Genomic DNA, 16,172 nt, shown 5'->3' with positions numbered 1-16,172 from the left:
CTTTCGCCCCATTCCCCCTGATGCTCCCCCTAGTCTTCCCGAGGCCAATGTCTCCTCCTGTAACCCAGCAATTGCGGAGAACTGGTCACCTCGGCACGCTCTGAGCTGGGGGACCCGGGAGCTGAGTGAGAGCGGCCCAGAGGGGCGGGGACCTGTGCCTGACTGGCTGGCGGGGAGGGGGGAAGGCGGGGGCGGAGGCCCCTCCGGGCGGCGCTGGGACTGTAGCAGCTAGAGGCCGGAGGGGAGGGGAGAGTGACCACGAGTCTGAGTGACAGGCGGGTGAAGAGAGGAGCCAATATATATAAGGAAAGCTCCGGAGAGCGCAGGTTTCAGTAGCGGCGCTGAGCGCGGTCAGTGAACGCGAAGCCAAGAGCCGCAGCTCAAGCCGCCTCAGTGCCGCGTACCCGGACACTAGCCTGCTTACAGCACCAGGATTAACCCGAGGACACGTCCTCAGAGCTGCTGCCACCCAGCCGCCCTCACCTGGATTACCTACCGCGGCAGTTGGAGCGCAGTTAGCGCGAAGGAGAGGCGGAAGGAAAGCCCCGAGCGGAGCCTGGCTTTTCAGGGACCCCTCCGGCGGTGGGGCGCGCGGGAAAGCTTCCTAGCCCGCGGGTGGAGAGCGCGACGCCCCAGGGGATGGCAGTCGCGTCCCGTCGCGCCTCGGGCTGGGCGCTACTGCTGCTGGTGGCACTTTGGCAGCAGGTAACGTCCCCACCACTCTCTCCCACCGCGCCCGGGGCCTGACCCCCGGGCGCCCACCGAACTGACCGCTCCCCTTCTTCCTTCTCTTGGTCCCTGTGCAACAGCCCGCGGCCGGCTCCGGAGTCTTCCAGTTGCAGCTGCAGGAGTTTGCCAACGAGCGCGGCGTACTAGCCAGCGGGCGGCCGTGCGAACCTGGCTGCCGAACCTTCTTCCGCGTCTGCCTTAAGCACTTCCAGGCAGTCGTCTCTCCCGGGCCCTGCACCTTCGGCAGCGTCTCCACGCCTGTGCTGGGCACCAACTCCTTCGCCGTCGGAGACGACAGTAGCGGCGGGGGACGCAACCCTCTGCAACTACCCTTCAATTTCACCTGGCCGGTGAGTACAGCGTTGGGCGCACTGGGAGGTCACGAGAGAAGGGGGCTCCCTGGGAACAAACCCTCTCTCTAGACTTGCTCACTCCCTCCAAAAAAGGGGGGGCACTCTTCTGATCCTTCTTTCCGACTCTTTTCTGGGACCTCACCCTCCTGTAGGCTCTCTCACCAGTCTATCTCTTCCCAGTTCTACGTCCCATCTTCTCCTAGATCTTGGGATACGATTTTCATCACCTGCCACCCCGGCTATTCCTCACCTCCGAAAGACTCCCCCGTACATTACCCCTTCCTTCAACTCTCCTGCTACCCGGGATTCTCTCGCCTTCCCTGCTCGCGCGCGCTGCTGAGCACAGACCCGTTATGTTGACCCGGGTGCTGTAACTGTATCCTGCAATTAGATTAATTAAACCGGCTGCCGAAAGGCACCCCCACCATTCCTGTTCATCTCGCCATCTCTCTGTCTTCCCCCGCCCCCTCCTTTCTGTTCCCAGGGTACCTTCTCACTCATTATTGAAGCTTGGCACGCACCAGGGGATGACCTGCGGCCAGGTGAGTAGCTCGCTTCGCGGCCACAGGGGGGCGACACGGCGCAGCGCCGAAAGAGTTAATCTGTAATAGGCGGGGGAAGTGCAGGGTGGGGGGTGGGGGGCAGGACCCTCAGCTAGGCCGGGAGCTGCGCCCCGCGCTGGACGCTCGGATTCCGCCCGCTGCCTGGACTCTGAGCACAATTGCGTTTCCTGCGGGTTATTTTTGGCGTGGGAACGCGGGGAGCACGGCGGTGAGAAAGGCCGAAGCTGCCAGCGCCGCTGACGGGCCCCTTCCTGTATTTTACACCTTTCGCGAATTCCGCTCCTTTGGAAAGGGAATAATGGCTTTGGGATGTTGTTCTGACACAGAGGAAAAGGATATTTCAGCAGCACAACAATTCTCACTTTGAAAAGGAAAAAGAAAAGCATTACCATCTTTGAGGGCAGAACCCCTGAATGGGCACCAGAGGACCCTTTGCTCCCAGGGTCCTCAAAGGCCTGGAGAACTTTTTTTTTTCCTTTTATCCCCTCATTTTGACCTCTTTTCCTCTTTCCCCTGCCTATCTGCCTCCAGAACACTGGGATATCTTAACATCCTTCTATTGTCCCCTTTTTGAATGGTATCAGGCCCTCTGCACATGCACATATAGAGCAGCTAAGCAGTGGGACCCTTCGGTTCTTCTGGCCTGTGCTTGCTGGCAGGTGGGGGTCATCTGGACAACTGGTTTGATCCAGCAGTTGCTGGCACTCTTGGGGACTGGCTGCCCTTCCTTGACCCGGCCCTCTTCCCCTTCAGAGGCCTTGCCACCAGACGCGCTAATCAGCAAGATCGCCATCCAGGGCTCGCTAGCTGTGGGCCAGAACTGGTTACTGGATGAGCAGACCAGCCCTCTCACAAGGCTACGCTACTCTTACCGGGTCATCTGCAGTGACAACTACTATGGGGACAGCTGCTCGCGTCTATGCAAGAAGCGCAATGACCACTTCGGCCACTACGTGTGTCAGCCAGATGGCAGCCTGTCTTGCCTGCCCGGCTGGACGGGGGAGTACTGCGAACAGCGTAAGCAGCCAAACTCCCACCTGCCTGGAGGGGGGTCCCCAGAACAAACACAGTGGCATCTTGTCGTCTGCAGTCTGCCTCCCTTGGAGAGCGGTCTGGGCTGTCCACTAACTGGGCCTCAGGAACAGCTGGGGATGCTTAGGACGGGCTTGGACTCTGCCCTCTCTCTTCTTAGCATTCCTCCCTATCATGCTAAGCCCACAAACACCCCGTTATTGCACTGGATTCTCCTTCCCTGTGCCATTATTTCTCTTTAAGTCATCCATGGCTCCCTTGGGAGGCCAGGAGTGGGAAGTAAGCCCAGGAGAGCTGGGGGCACCCCCAGGGCAGGAGAGGGAGAATAGGACTTCAGAGTCATTGGCAACCCGCCCTCACCCAGCCCTGTTTTCTTTCCTCAGCTATCTGTCTTTCTGGCTGTCATGAACAGAATGGCTACTGCAGCAAGCCTGCAGAGTGCATGTGAGTAGGGGCCGGAAGCTGTGAGGGGGGAGCTGTCCCCTGGCCAGGCCCTCACCTCACCCCCAGCTTGTCTTTTGTTCTACAGCTGCCGCCCGGGCTGGCAGGGCCGCCTGTGCAACGAATGCATCCCCCACAATGGCTGTCGCCATGGCACCTGCAGCACCCCCTGGCAATGCACTTGTGATGAGGGCTGGGGAGGCCTGTTCTGTGACCAAGGTGAGTCAGGGCAGAGAGAGGGGCTGGGCTGGGGGTGGAAACCAGAGCTGTCACCTGGACCTTTCCTACTTGATGACTGATGAACTTTCCCAGTATCCTTCAAGGAGCTTGGGACTTGGAAGGATCTTAACAACTGGCTTAACACGAGCTGGTGGGTCCTTCTTCCTTGGGTGCTAGGGAAAGAGGGTGGCTGGAGAAGCCAGGAGGATGACAAGTTGGCAGCCTGAAGGTGGCCTCATAAATTCCAACAAGGCCAGAGAGAGGGGTGCCAGGCTCAGTTCCTCTTTCGACCTTGTAGTTACCTATTAACCCCCTAAGTGTTTGCTTACCTGCCAGGGCTGTTTGAGCAGCTCTCCCCTAAACAGCTGTCTGGTGGGGTGTGCCCACGGGCTGCCCCGAGGCTGTGGGTGCGGGGGACCTCTGGGCGGAGTGACATCTAACCGCCTTCTCGGTGAGGCAGAAACAGCCTCCCTTGTTCTCCCCAGTAGCACTTGCCAGGCAGCTGCCTGAGCCCACAGTCTTCCTGGTGTTTGAGGGGCTGGTCACTCTTCTGGCTCTATGGGGGTCTGCCAGCCTCAGTGGTGGGGGAGGGAGCCTTTTCTCCTTCATCCTCATAGCCAGCTGCAGCGCGTTCCTCCCATTTTCAGGGTCAAATGGGGTGGCTGCTGCCATGGAGACACCAGCACAGGCCAGGATAGGGTGGGCAGGACGCTTGCCAGGATAGAAGGAACTTGCCTGGGCCCTGACTTGCTGGCAACAAGGGGCCTGGAATTCAGCCCCTGTTTTCTTTGTGGATGTGTGTGTGTGTCACTTTGTCCCCCCTCCACGCCCCTCTAACACACACACACACACACACACACCTGGTTCCTGCCATGTCTCTTTCCTCCCCCCACATTTGCTCCCAGGTGATACAGCCATATACTCGTCTTACTCAAACATAGCCCTTATAGTCCCTGTATTTGCTCTGTCTGGTTCTCCCTCCCTGTCCTCCCCGAATAAGAAAACAAAGACTTATATTTCAAAATACCCCCGTGACACATTCTGCTTTTAAAAAATGCCTGGTAACCACCTATGGTGGCTCTAGCCCTCCCTCTACTCTTGCCACCTGTTAAAATTGCAGCCCCCTTCCAGGCTTACCTCAGCTGCCCCTCCTCCATGAAGCCTTTTCTGACTTCCTCCTCAATATGTGGTCTTGCTGTCGCCTCCTCCTCTTTACCTTTATGTGTTTTTGAGCTTACCTGCAGGCAGGTGTCCAACTGTGTTTTTTCAACTTTGATTGATTGCACTCCTCAGACGTGGTTCTAGGTGCTTCTATATACATTATTTCACTGGGGGAAGAAGGGTATTTGGACCTGGAAGACTTTGGGTTGAAGCGCCAGGTCCGACCATGGACAGTGAACTTGAACTCCATGGAGCCTGGAGGTGGAGACCATTTTTTGGCTCTGCTCAGCTGGTTCCTGTCTCCACAGATCTCAACTACTGCACCCACCATTCCCCATGCAAGAATGGGGCAACATGCTCCAACAGTGGGCAGCGGAGCTATACCTGCACCTGTCGCCCAGGCTACACTGGCGTAGACTGCGAGCTGGAGCTCAGCGAGTGTGATAGTAACCCCTGTCGCAACGGAGGCAGCTGTAAGGTGAGGCCTAGGCCAGCCCAGAAAGGCAAAGCTCTGGCCGGGTGGTACCTGGGCATCCCCACCCCAGGCGGCCAGTGAATGTGCAGCCATGGGCAGGCACTATGGGCAGGTGGGAGCTAGGTCCCAGCCATGAATCCCTGCTCCCCAGGGTTTGACTTTGGCCCCTTCCTGCTCTCATTCCAGGACCAGGAGGACGGCTACCACTGCCTGTGTCCGCCGGGCTACTATGGCCTGCACTGCGAACACAGCACCTTGAGTTGTGCTGACTCCCCCTGCTTCAATGGTGGCTCCTGTCGGGAGCGCAACCAGGGGACCAGCTACGCCTGTGAATGCCCCCCCAACTTCACTGGCTCCAACTGTGAGAAGAAAGTGGACAGGTGTACCAGCAACCCATGTGCCAATGGTGCGTCCTGTTGCCTTGCTAACCTGATGGATCGGCCCTGGGGCCCAGAGAAGTTTCTGGTGAGGGAGGGTCACAAGAGGAGGAGAGAGGCCTTGTGTGTCACTCTGGGCAGGCTGAGACGGATCTGCATCTGCTCTGGATGCTGAAGAGCTTGTTTGATCATCTGGGTGGCTTTGGAAGAAGGGCAGGTTAGCAGTGGGTGCAGCCCATTGGAGAGGAAGCAGTATGCACACTGCCTGGCTTCCATTCCTGTTCCCATGTCCTGACCTGGCTGGGGTGGCCTCTGACCCTCCCCAAGAAGTCCTGGATAGAGAAAGGGATTTTGAAGGCCTCATGTCCCTCTTTGAAGGTGGCTAGCAGGTGAGGGCCCGGCTCATGGAGGACTCATCTTGCCCCATGGCTATGGGAAACCCGGAACCTTAAGGTGTCTGGAATGTTCAGCATTTGGGGGGCACCATGTATGTTGTCTTTGGTCTTTGTCTCCTTGGTCCACTGGTGACCATCTGGGAGACGGACAGACAGCTGTGCAGGGGAGAAGGCTGGAGAGGGACCGGAAGGGCTGAGGTGGAATCTGCTCTCTGACTAGTCACTAGTTAACTCCCCAGAGCCATAGTTTCTTCATCACCAAGTGGGAAAATGTACTACCTGTCCTCTGTATTTCATGTGGTTGTGATGCTTAAGTGAAACAATAATTTATTTGAGCGTTTACTGTACACCAGGCATGGGCTCATGTCTTCATGCATTACTTTACCTGACCTTCAAAAGAGCCTATAGCATTCTTCTCCAGTTTAACACGTGAGGAAACTGAGGCTTAGAAATAAAATAAAGCAGCAGGTGCCAAATCCTTAGTTAGAGAGAGACAGCTGAGATTCAAACCCAAGCATATCTGCTTGATTCTACTGTAAAGCTCTGTAAGCAGCCAGTGGTTTTTATACATGAGCCCACTGAGGCATAGAGGACCAGGGTCATCCTTAACTCAGGGTCTCCTGACCCTTCATGCAAAGAACCCTGTAGCAGGATCTGTATATGCTGGCTGTGTTCTGGAGGCAGGAGGACCTGAGCTTGGAGTTGGTTCCTGGGATGGGGTGCCCTCTGCTCCAGGGGGCGTTCCCTGGAGATGGCTGACTTGTGGCCTGTGTGTACCCATATAGGGGGCCAGTGCCTGAACCGAGGTCCGAACCGCATGTGCCGCTGCCGTCCTGGATTCACTGGCGCCCACTGTGAGATCAGCATCAGCGACTGTGCCCGCAGCCCTTGTGTCCATGGTGGCACATGCCACGACCTGGAGAATGGGTTCGTGTGCACCTGTCCAGCCGGCTTCTCTGGCCGGCGCTGCGAGGTGCGGATGCCTGCCGAAGCCTGTGCCTCGGGACCCTGCTTCAATGGGGCCACGTGCTACACCGGCCTCCCTCCTGACAACTTCGTCTGCAACTGCCCCTATGGCTTCGTGGGCAGCCGCTGCGAGTTCCCCATGAGCATGCCCCCCAGCTTCCCCTGGGTGGCCGTGTCCCTGGGCGTGGGGCTGGTGGTGGTGCTCGTGTTACTGTGCATGGTGGTGGTGGCAGTGCGGCAGCTGCGGCTCAGGCGGCCCGACGGCGGCAGCAGGGAGGCCATGAACAATCTGTCAGACTTCCAAAAGGACAACCTGATCCCCACTGCCCAGCTCAAGAACACAAACCAGAAGAAGGAGCTGGAAGTAGACTGTGGCCTGGACAAGTCCAACTGTGGCAAACAGCAGAACCACACATTGGACTATAATCTGGCCCCAGGGCTCCTGGGGCGGGGGATCCTGCCCGGGAAGTATTCCCACAGCGATAAGAGCTTAGGGGAGAAGGCGCCACTGCGGATACACAGGTAAGCAGCACCTGGAGGCCCAGGGGCTTCCCAGGGACACACCTATGGTCCTGCCTGGGCTCCCCCAGGAGAGGTGGGAGGCTGGCCCCAAGCCCTTGACTGCTTTTAAGCAAATAGGGGCTCTTGCTGCTGACAGGCTACAAATCCAATAAGATTTCTTCCAGGCTCCTTTTATCTCTCCTTCCCATTCACTCATTCATTCATTCACAAAGCCAAATGTCCACAGTATGTCACTTGTGACTCCAATTTTCCTCCAGCATGGCTTGCCTCCAGTGGCAAACTGGCCTTTTCCAGGCCTGAGACCCTCTATGGCTCTCTCAATGCCTGTTCCCAACTGCCTACCAGGCTAGCACTGGGTATCCCTAATCCCTGTGTGTCTTCTCCCAGAGCCACCTTGGCCGGTTCCCTTTGGCTCTCCAGGGTCCAGCTTAGCGCCCCACCTCCTCCAGCCCTCTGCTCATCTCCCCCTCACCGGCCTGTCTTGTGTTCCCTCAGTGAAAAGCCAGAGTGTCGGATATCAGCCATATGCTCCCCCAGGGACTCCATGTACCAGTCTGTGTGTTTGATATCAGAAGAGAGGAATGAATGTGTCATTGCCACAGAGGTGAGTGATGGGCCCGCCTTCCCTTCTAGCATATGCCCTCCTACCTTTAGGGAGTGAGAAAGTGGCCTGGTCACTCTTGACCCCAGGGGCCGCTCCTGAAGGGTGGGTCGGAACCCCTCCTTGGCAGGCCTGGTTCAGTGGCTCTTGGATCTCTGCTGGCTTCGTTGCCACAGAGGGTGTGAAACAGGAGCCGCAGTGGTGAGCCAGCCCGGTCTCTTCCTGCTGTGTTAGTGCTGGGCTGGGCGGCGTGGCACCTGGCCAGCTCCCGGGAGCTGCTTCCCAGCTGCTGGTGGGTGAGGGTGGTTGCCTTGGGCCCCTCCTGCCGCTACTCACTGGCTTCCTTCAGTGGCCCCCTCATGGGCACAGACTTCCAGGCATGGGTATGTGTTGGGCCGGAAGACCAGAAGGGCTGCCCCACCTCCTCTTCACACCACCTGCCTCACTGGCTTCTCCCAGGGAGGCCCAGAGCAGCCATGGAGGGAGTGCTGGTACCCCAAGGTAACCCACTTTCTCCCTTTCCACATGCCCCCCAGGTATAAGGCAGGAGCCTCCCCAGGACATCCCAGCTCCACCCCAGCAGCTGGACCTTCCTTCTGCATTGTTTACATTGCATCCTGGATGGGACATTTTTAATATGCAACGTGCTGCTCTCAGGAGGAAGAGGGAATGGCATGAACTGGACAGACTGTGAACCTGCCAAGAGATGCAGTACCCTCCCACATGTTTGGGTGTCTGTCTGGCATCAGATTGGCAGCTGCACCAGCCAGGGGAACAGAGGAGAGGAGAGGTGGCACTTGGACCCGCCCTGCCAGCAGCGGCCTTCAGAGGGCTCCTTGGGGCTCCAGCCTATTTTCCAGAGGGAGGGGCAGTGGTCCCATGGGGCCTGGAGCTGCTCTGGCTTCCACTGGCATCTGTGTTTCCAAAAGTGCCTTGGCCCGGGTTCCATGGCAACAGCTGGGTCCAAATCAGAGAGGAGAGAGGAGGCCAGTAAGGGCAGGGCCATCCGCCAGCCGGGAAGCCACCTGGTGCAGCTCTTGGCAGGAGTGTCCCTGCAGGTGAGGTGAGCTCCCGGAGCAGAGAGGAGGAGCACTTTCTGCCCCATGCTTCCAACGACTGCATGTGGGCCTTGCTCCTGACATCACCCCATCCTCTCCATGGCCCGGGCTCTCTGGGTATGGATATTGGTAAGCCTTCCCTGGCTTCCACAGCCTCTGGCCCTGGATGCCTCAGGCTCCTGTGAGCAGATGGGGGAGGGCCTGTGCCTCTTCCCAGCCAGGGGCACCAGGCCTAACTGGGGAGCTCCGGGCAGAGATGATAGAAATGCTGTTGAGGGAGAAACTGGGTGCTGTGGACACCCAGATCCTTCCCTCCTTGAAGCCCATTCTAATGGCTTCGGGCCTGGGCTCTGCCCACACCCACTACTGCCCCCGGACTACCCTTGAAGCCGATCTTCAGAAATCAATAATATGAGTTTTTATTTTTTTTGTAGTTTATTTTGGAGTCTAGTATTTCAATAATTTAAGAATCAGAAGCACTGACCTTTCTACATTTTATAACATTATTTTGTATATAATGTGTATTTATAATATGGAACAGATGTGTACAGGAGTTTATTACTTCTTGGGTCCTGTCTTTGTGATGACAGAGTGGGAATCCTTCTGACTCCCCTTCTCATATTTCTGCTGGCTTCCCCCCACCTCCCCTGCAGAACTTCCGGGACCTGTGTATGCACTTGGGATTGGCCTGCTGTGCTCCGGGCCCTCATCCTCTTCTAGTCCTTGGGGAACCAGGCTTCACCCATCTAGTCCCCAGCCTGGGCCAGCTTTCTCTACCTGATGGCTTGAGGTTGACTGCAACCCCCTTTTGCTCCTGCCATTCCTTGGGGGATATGCCCCCTGACCTGACTCTACCCCTCTTTTCTCTTTAAGTCTAAAAAGGCTTATGGACACCCTAGTCAGCCTAGGAGATACAGGAATTCAGGGGAAGGAGACAATCCAGCCAGTCTTCCTCTTTACAAAAGGAGCCTCTTGTCAGAGCACAGGGTCTCCGAACCACGATAATGTCTGGGCCCTTCTTCCTGCTGCTGCAGGGTTTTAGATGGACTGGCACCCTGCTCTTTCTTTAAGCCATGGCCAGGCACTGGTCTTTGTGCCAGGGGATTTGCCTTGGGTCTGTCCTCCTTGCAGCTGGGCAAGAGAGCTGGCACACTGTGCCTGTTCTGCCCTGAGCTGCTAGTTTCCTGAAGACTGTAGAGAGGGGATGAGGAAGAGGAGGGAGGCTTCCCTGAGTCCGGGTTTCTCTGGCTGAGGCACTACTTTTTTGACGGAGTTTCCAGTCTCAACTTCATGGCTAGCTTCCTCTAAGGCTCAAGGTGGTCCCTAGGGTGCCACAGTCTTCTCTCTACAGCCACAGACATATCCCCTGGAGAGCAAGTGATGAAAAATGAGCCACTGACAAAAAGCCGAGCAGATGCTCCTAGCTCTCAGTCTGTCCAGTAAAGCAAAATAGACGTAGCAGATGCTCCCAGTGGAGACCAAGCACATGCAGCGCTTCGAGCTTCCCTAGTCTCCTGCCTGACACACACAGCATACTCACCCCTCATCTGGGTACTTATGCCCGATACAAGGGAGCAAGAGACCGAGGCTCGTGCACACTCACCCAAGTGCACACGTTCCACGCCTCACCACTTCTCTCTGTTCCCCTCACTGCACACACAGGGTATCAAACAGGAAAGCATTCAGGGAACCGTTCCCACAGCCTGAGCCGGCAGCAGGGGGAAGAACAACACGACCTCACTCTTCCTGCCCAAAATGAAACAGGAAAGCAGCTCCCGGGCCCTGGGGGGCGGGGGAAACTGGGCTGGGACACGAAGGCGAGATGACGAGGCTCCCATGTGGGGGACAGGTAGGACACCCGCGGGCCTGCACGTCCACACCACGGTGTTGTGCTGGGCTGCACGGGCTGCCAGGTCCTGAGGAGAAAGTCATGAGGGGAGCTGGCTGGTCAAACCCACTCACCCGATCTGATACCGAGCCCACTTTCTGGGGAAAGAGAGGGTCTCTTCATGCACTTGGTCTGGGCAGCTTCACCCCGTAGCTTGTGCCAGGTTCCACCTCTACTGCCATGTGCCAGGCACTTGGGGTGTGAACAGGCCACAGTGGAAGCCCTTCTTTCTCTGGGATGTCCAAGTCACTCCCTGAGGGTTTGGCCCCTTCTCATAGGTAAGGTACCCAAGTTTTTCCTGATGGAGTGTTCAGGTGTATAGGAGAGGCCCCAGGCTTGGCAGACACAAAGCCAGATGATAGCTGTGGACTCACTGTGAAGTGTTCTTCATGGCTTATCAAAACACCCATGCTTAATCTGCACTGGCATTTCGCAAGAGAATTCAGAGCACAGCAGTTCCTTAGCCTGGAGGCAGTGCCCCGTCTAAAGGAAAGCCTAACCCATGGTGACTTCCAGTTCTGAGGACAGTGGCTTTTCCAGGGCTTACTGGCTGGTAACCACCTGGATATCACCGTGGGAGGTGAGGTAGAGAGAGGCTGTGAAGAAGGGTGGTTCAGCTAGGGTTCCCTCTCCTGCCCTCAGAGCCAGATTGGTCAGGGGATAGAAAAAAAGGACAGTGGTTCTTACCTCGCCCTCCTTCCCCCCTCCCCCGCCCCGTCCCGGGCTAGAAGAGGCCACTAGACAACTCAGGTTGTGCGGCTGCTCCACTTCTTACGAAGACCCACAAGGGTCCTCCTCCCTGCCACTCTCTCCCCGCGGGTCCGCAGGATGACGACCCAGCCCTCCGGCCCACGTGGCCAGCTGCATTCCGGGAAGGGATGGAAGTGATTCACTCAGGGAACTGTGAGTGTCCCTTCCCGGGGAGAGGATGAGCCTGGGAGGTCCCAGTGGCCTTCCCCAAGCGGCCGCGCCCTCCCTCGCGCCCAGGGCGCACGGCACTGCTGGATCCCGGCCGGCCTGGAGCCCCGAGCGGCGGCGGAAGAGGCAGGTGCGGCGCGGCCGCACCTGCCGCCCCAGGCGCCCCGGAGGTCCCGCGGCTCCGCGCCCCCCGCCCGCCTCGAGCTCTTTGTTACAGCCCGACTTCCTGTTTGCGGCCTCCCGACCCCGGCTCACTTCCCGGGCCGGGAAGCCGCCGAAGGCCGCGAGTTTCTCGGAGACTCCCCGCCCGCTCGGCTCCGCCTCCTGCAGCCCCGAATCCCGCCCCCAGCCGGGGAGCCCGCGCCGGGCCGCGGCCGCGGGAAGCCGGTGTCGCCGGCGGGCCATCGGGCGGGACTGCCTGGGCCCCGTTGCCCGACAGCAGGGGGCGCTGAGCGGCCGCAGGGCCGCACCTGGACCGGGACCGCGGTCGCTTCGCACGCCTCGGGGTCAGCGCTTCTCTGCCCTGGAGGTCACCAGGACGAGCCGGAGGAGGGGGCAGCTCGACGCGGGTTCAGTGTCGTCTTTGTCGCGCAGAGCTCCCTCCAGGCCTCGGTCCCCTAAGCATAGAGAGTAGATTGGAGAAAGCTCAGCGCGATGCTTTCCCCTAATTATGCTTCAGCTGTGCCTGAGAAGCGAGCCCATCCCCAAACTCTTGAGTTATTTTCGCAACCAGCGCCCTCCCCACTTCACGGCCCTCTGGGCCATCCCTGCCCGCATCTTGAGTGGAAGGAAACAGACCGGCCAGAAAGGACACCAGGTTTGAGCTGGGAGGCTGAAGCTTCTTCCAGGACCACCTGTCATTGCCAGATGACCTGGGACAATCCATGCATTTCTTCATTCCTTCCACACTAATTGAGTACCTTTTATATACCAGGCATTGGCGATACCTAGGAAGCTAGGCGTCTAGTTAATTATCTTTAACCTCTCAGAGAATCGCAATACCTTGTGTACATTACTATGAGGTTGAAATGAGTGAGTGTATGAAAATATTTGTGAGCAACAAGTCCGTTCCCCCCTCCCCTGCCGCCCCAGGTAGGTTCAGTACAGTTCAGTTGCTCAGTCGTGTCCGAATCTTTGCGACCCCATGAATCACAGCACGGCCAGGCCTCCCTGTCCATCACCAACTCCCGGAGTCTACCCAAACTCATGTCCATCAAGTTGGTGATGCCATCCAGCCATCTCATCCTCTGTCGTCCCCTTCTCCTCCTGCCCCCAATCCCTCCCAGCATCAGGGTCTTTTCCAATGAGTCAGCTCTTCGCATGAGGTGGCCAAAGTATTGGAGTTCAGCTTCAGCATCAATTCTTCCAATGAACACCCAGGACTGATCTCCTTTAGGATGGACTGGTTGGATCTCCTTGCAGTCCAAGGGACCCTCAAGAGTCTTCTCCAACACCACAGTTCAAAAACATCAATTCTTCAGTGCTCAGCTTTCTTCACAGTCCAACTCTCACATCCATACGTGACCACTGGAAAAACCATAGCCTTGACTAGACGGACCTTTGTTGGCAAAGTAATGTCTCTGCTTTTTAATATGCTATCTAGGTTGGTCACACGGAGAAGGCAATGGCACCCCACTCCAGTACTCTTGCCTGGAAAATCACATGGATGGAGGAGCCTGGTAGGCTGCAGTTCATGGGGTCACGAAGAGTCGGACACAACTGAGCGACTTCACTTTCATGCATTGGAGAAGGAAATGGCAACCCAATCCAGCGTTCTTGCCTGGAGAATACCAGGGACGGGGGAGCCTGGTGGGCTGCTGTCTATGGGGTCGCACAGAGTCGGACACGACTGAAGTGACTTAGCAGCAGCAGCAGCAGGTTGGTCATAACTTTCCTTCCAAGGAGTAAGTGTCTTTTAATTTCATGGCTGCAATCACCATCTGCAGTGATTTTGGAGCCCCCAAAATAAAGTCTGACACTGTTTCCACTGTTTCCCCATCTATTTCCCATGAAGTGATGGGACCAGATGCCATGATCTTAGTTTTCTGAATGTTGAGCTTTAAGCCAACTTTTTCACTCTCCTCTTTCACTTTCATCAAGAGGCTCTTTAGTTCTTCTTCCCTTTCTGCCATAAGGGTGGTGTCATCTGCATATCTGAGGTTATTGATATTTCTCCCAGGTAGGTTAATCTTTTTTAAATTTATGCCAGCAAACCACTTTGGGAGCTTTCACCATCCCAGTCCACAGGATGGAGGAGAGGTGCTAGAGAGGAGCTTGGAATCTGGTTGGATAGTCCCAGCAGTAGCCCTGGACCAAGGAGGCAACTGAGATGCCAGGTTGCCTCCACCATTTCTTCTCTTTGTGCCTCTGTCTTTAAGGAGCATCACTAGTCTAGGTCAACCTCCTCTGACGTGGGGAGTAACGGAAGAGAGACCTGGGCTGTGGGAAGTGACAGCAGGACCCCGAGTCCTCTAGAGTCCCTTTCCCCTTGGAGATCTACCATAAGTGGCTTTTAGCCCTGCTCTTGCTAGTATTCTGGCCAAGAGTGGGCTCAGCATGTTCCCTTCATCCCCAAAGACCCTCTTAGACCATGACGCAGGGTCCAAAAAGGCCAGCCGCAGCTACAGTCAGAGCCAGGGTAACTAGCATCTCAGGAGTCTGGATTTAGCCCTGGGCCCATGGCTGTCCTGTGTCATGGCACCCCCTGCAGGGCAGAGCCAAAACCCTGCCAGGCAGGATGAACTGTCTGTCTCCAGTGATCCCTCCTCCTGACTCATGCTGGAGGCAAAGCAGGCCCTGGTGGTTAGCAGACAGGTGTGTGCCTTTGACCCGTCCAAGGGTTGCTTTCCCTTTCCCATAGTGGCAGGTATTTGGGCGAGGCCCAGCCTACCGCTGTAGGACGTTCAGTTTCACTTCCATCAGTGACTCCCTTCTGTCAGTGCTTCCTCTTCTAGCTCTCTGATAAAAGAGAACTACAGTGTTCTGGGATCTCCTGCCCCTTTTCAGTAGGCCCCTCAGGTTGTTGTCCCAGCTGCTGTCATTTAAGGCTTTACTTCCGCGGCTCTCAGAGTCTACTCCCACAGTCAGGGCTGCTTTTCTAGGTTCACTTCTAAAGCCTGGTGCCCCCACACCCCAGCATTTCTGTGGGATCTGATGCTTGCCTCTGGCCCCAGCCTCTCCCCTCTTTGCAGCTCTGTCACTCCACTGCAGTGATCCCCACTGTTGTTCTCCCCAGCCCTGAGCCAACCACTTCCTGCCCCCACAAACTACCCCTTTCTTTCTCCTTGGAATTGGAAGAGAGACTCCACCATCCCAGTCCTCTGCTGGAGCCCTGGCCCCTCCCCTTCCAGGACTAAGCCCCACGTCCGAATCTCCCAGGGTATCCTATCAGCTGTGTCTTCCTTCCTCCTTGGCAACTAGAAATGGGCAGGGAGCCAGGTTTTCCCACTTACCCATGCACCCCTCTGCCAGGGCATGAGTGACCCCTTACAGTCCCCGATTTTGTGGGCAGGGGACCAAGTGGCCTTTCTTCCCTTGGCTTTGGATTCAGTTGGTATAACCAGCAGAGCAGCTGTCTTCTCCACTTCTTTGTCTCTTCTGAGGTGGACTGTATCAAGGGTTTCAGCTCCTCCTTCCCATCCTGCCTGAGAGTTGGTGGGAACACATGGGCCAAGGACCTGAGGATACATTGATCTCTCATAGGTTTGCAGGAGATATAGCCCCTAGTAGAATGTGGATTATTTAATTTATTTAATCATTCATTTATTTAAGCATCACCCTGCTTCCCCCAAGCACACAAAGATAATCTCCCTCTTTGGTCAAGAAACTATTCTGTTAATAGCATGCTTGGATTTATTTACACTAATGATGAAATATCAGAAAGAGAAAGCAAAAAAAAAAAAAAAATCTTGTGTAAAATTGTGTCCAAAAGAAATACCTAGGAATAAACTTAATCAAGGAGGTGAAAGACCTAAATGCTGAAAACTTTAAAACATTGATAAAGGAAATTAAAGATGGTTCAAAGAAATGGAAAGATATCCCATGTGCCTGGATTGGAAGAATTAATATTATTAAACTGGCCATACTACTTAAAGCAATCTACAGATTTAATGCAATTGTAATCAACATACCCATGATATTTTTCACAGAACTAGAATTAATAATCCTAAAATTTATATGGAACCACAAAGCAACTACTAAAGCAATCTTGAGGGAAAAGAACACAGTGGGATGCATAACCCTCCCAGGCTTCAGAAAATACTACAAAGCTACAGTAATCAAAACAGCATAGAACTGGCACAAAAATAGACATGAAGATCAATGGAACAGAAAAGAAAAGTCAGAAATAAACCCATATACCTACAATAAATTAATGTATGACAAAAGAGGTAAGAATATACAATGGAGAAAAGACAGTCTCTTCAGTGAGTGGTGCTGGGAATGCTAGACAACAACCAAGGAAATTAGAACACTC

General features: G+C 55.7%; 1 protein-coding gene across 1 annotated transcript; it reads left to right on the top strand.

Moving 5' to 3' along the window:
* The first annotated feature begins 367 nt into the window (after positions 1–367).
* Positions 368–9,420, top strand: DLL4 (delta like canonical Notch ligand 4). Its single transcript, XM_068963908.1, has 11 exons — positions 368–705; positions 810–1,079; positions 1,567–1,624; positions 2,399–2,662; positions 3,061–3,121; positions 3,207–3,337; positions 4,807–4,976; positions 5,160–5,379; positions 6,531–7,233; positions 7,729–7,837; positions 8,371–9,420. Exons 1-11 carry the CDS (start codon positions 640–642, stop codon positions 8,374–8,376), a joined length of 2,058 nt encoding a protein of 685 aa, XP_068820009.1. The 5' UTR covers positions 368–639; the 3' UTR covers positions 8,377–9,420.
* The last annotated feature ends 6,752 nt before the right edge of the window (positions 9,421–16,172 follow it).

The sequence above is a fragment of the Capricornis sumatraensis genome, chromosome 2 (assembly GCF_032405125.1).
Source record: "Capricornis sumatraensis isolate serow.1 chromosome 2, serow.2, whole genome shotgun sequence".
Taxonomy (NCBI): domain Eukaryota; kingdom Metazoa; phylum Chordata; class Mammalia; order Artiodactyla; family Bovidae; genus Capricornis; species Capricornis sumatraensis.
Note: the sequence above shows the minus strand (reverse complement) of the source record. Positions and strands in the feature narration are given on the sequence as shown.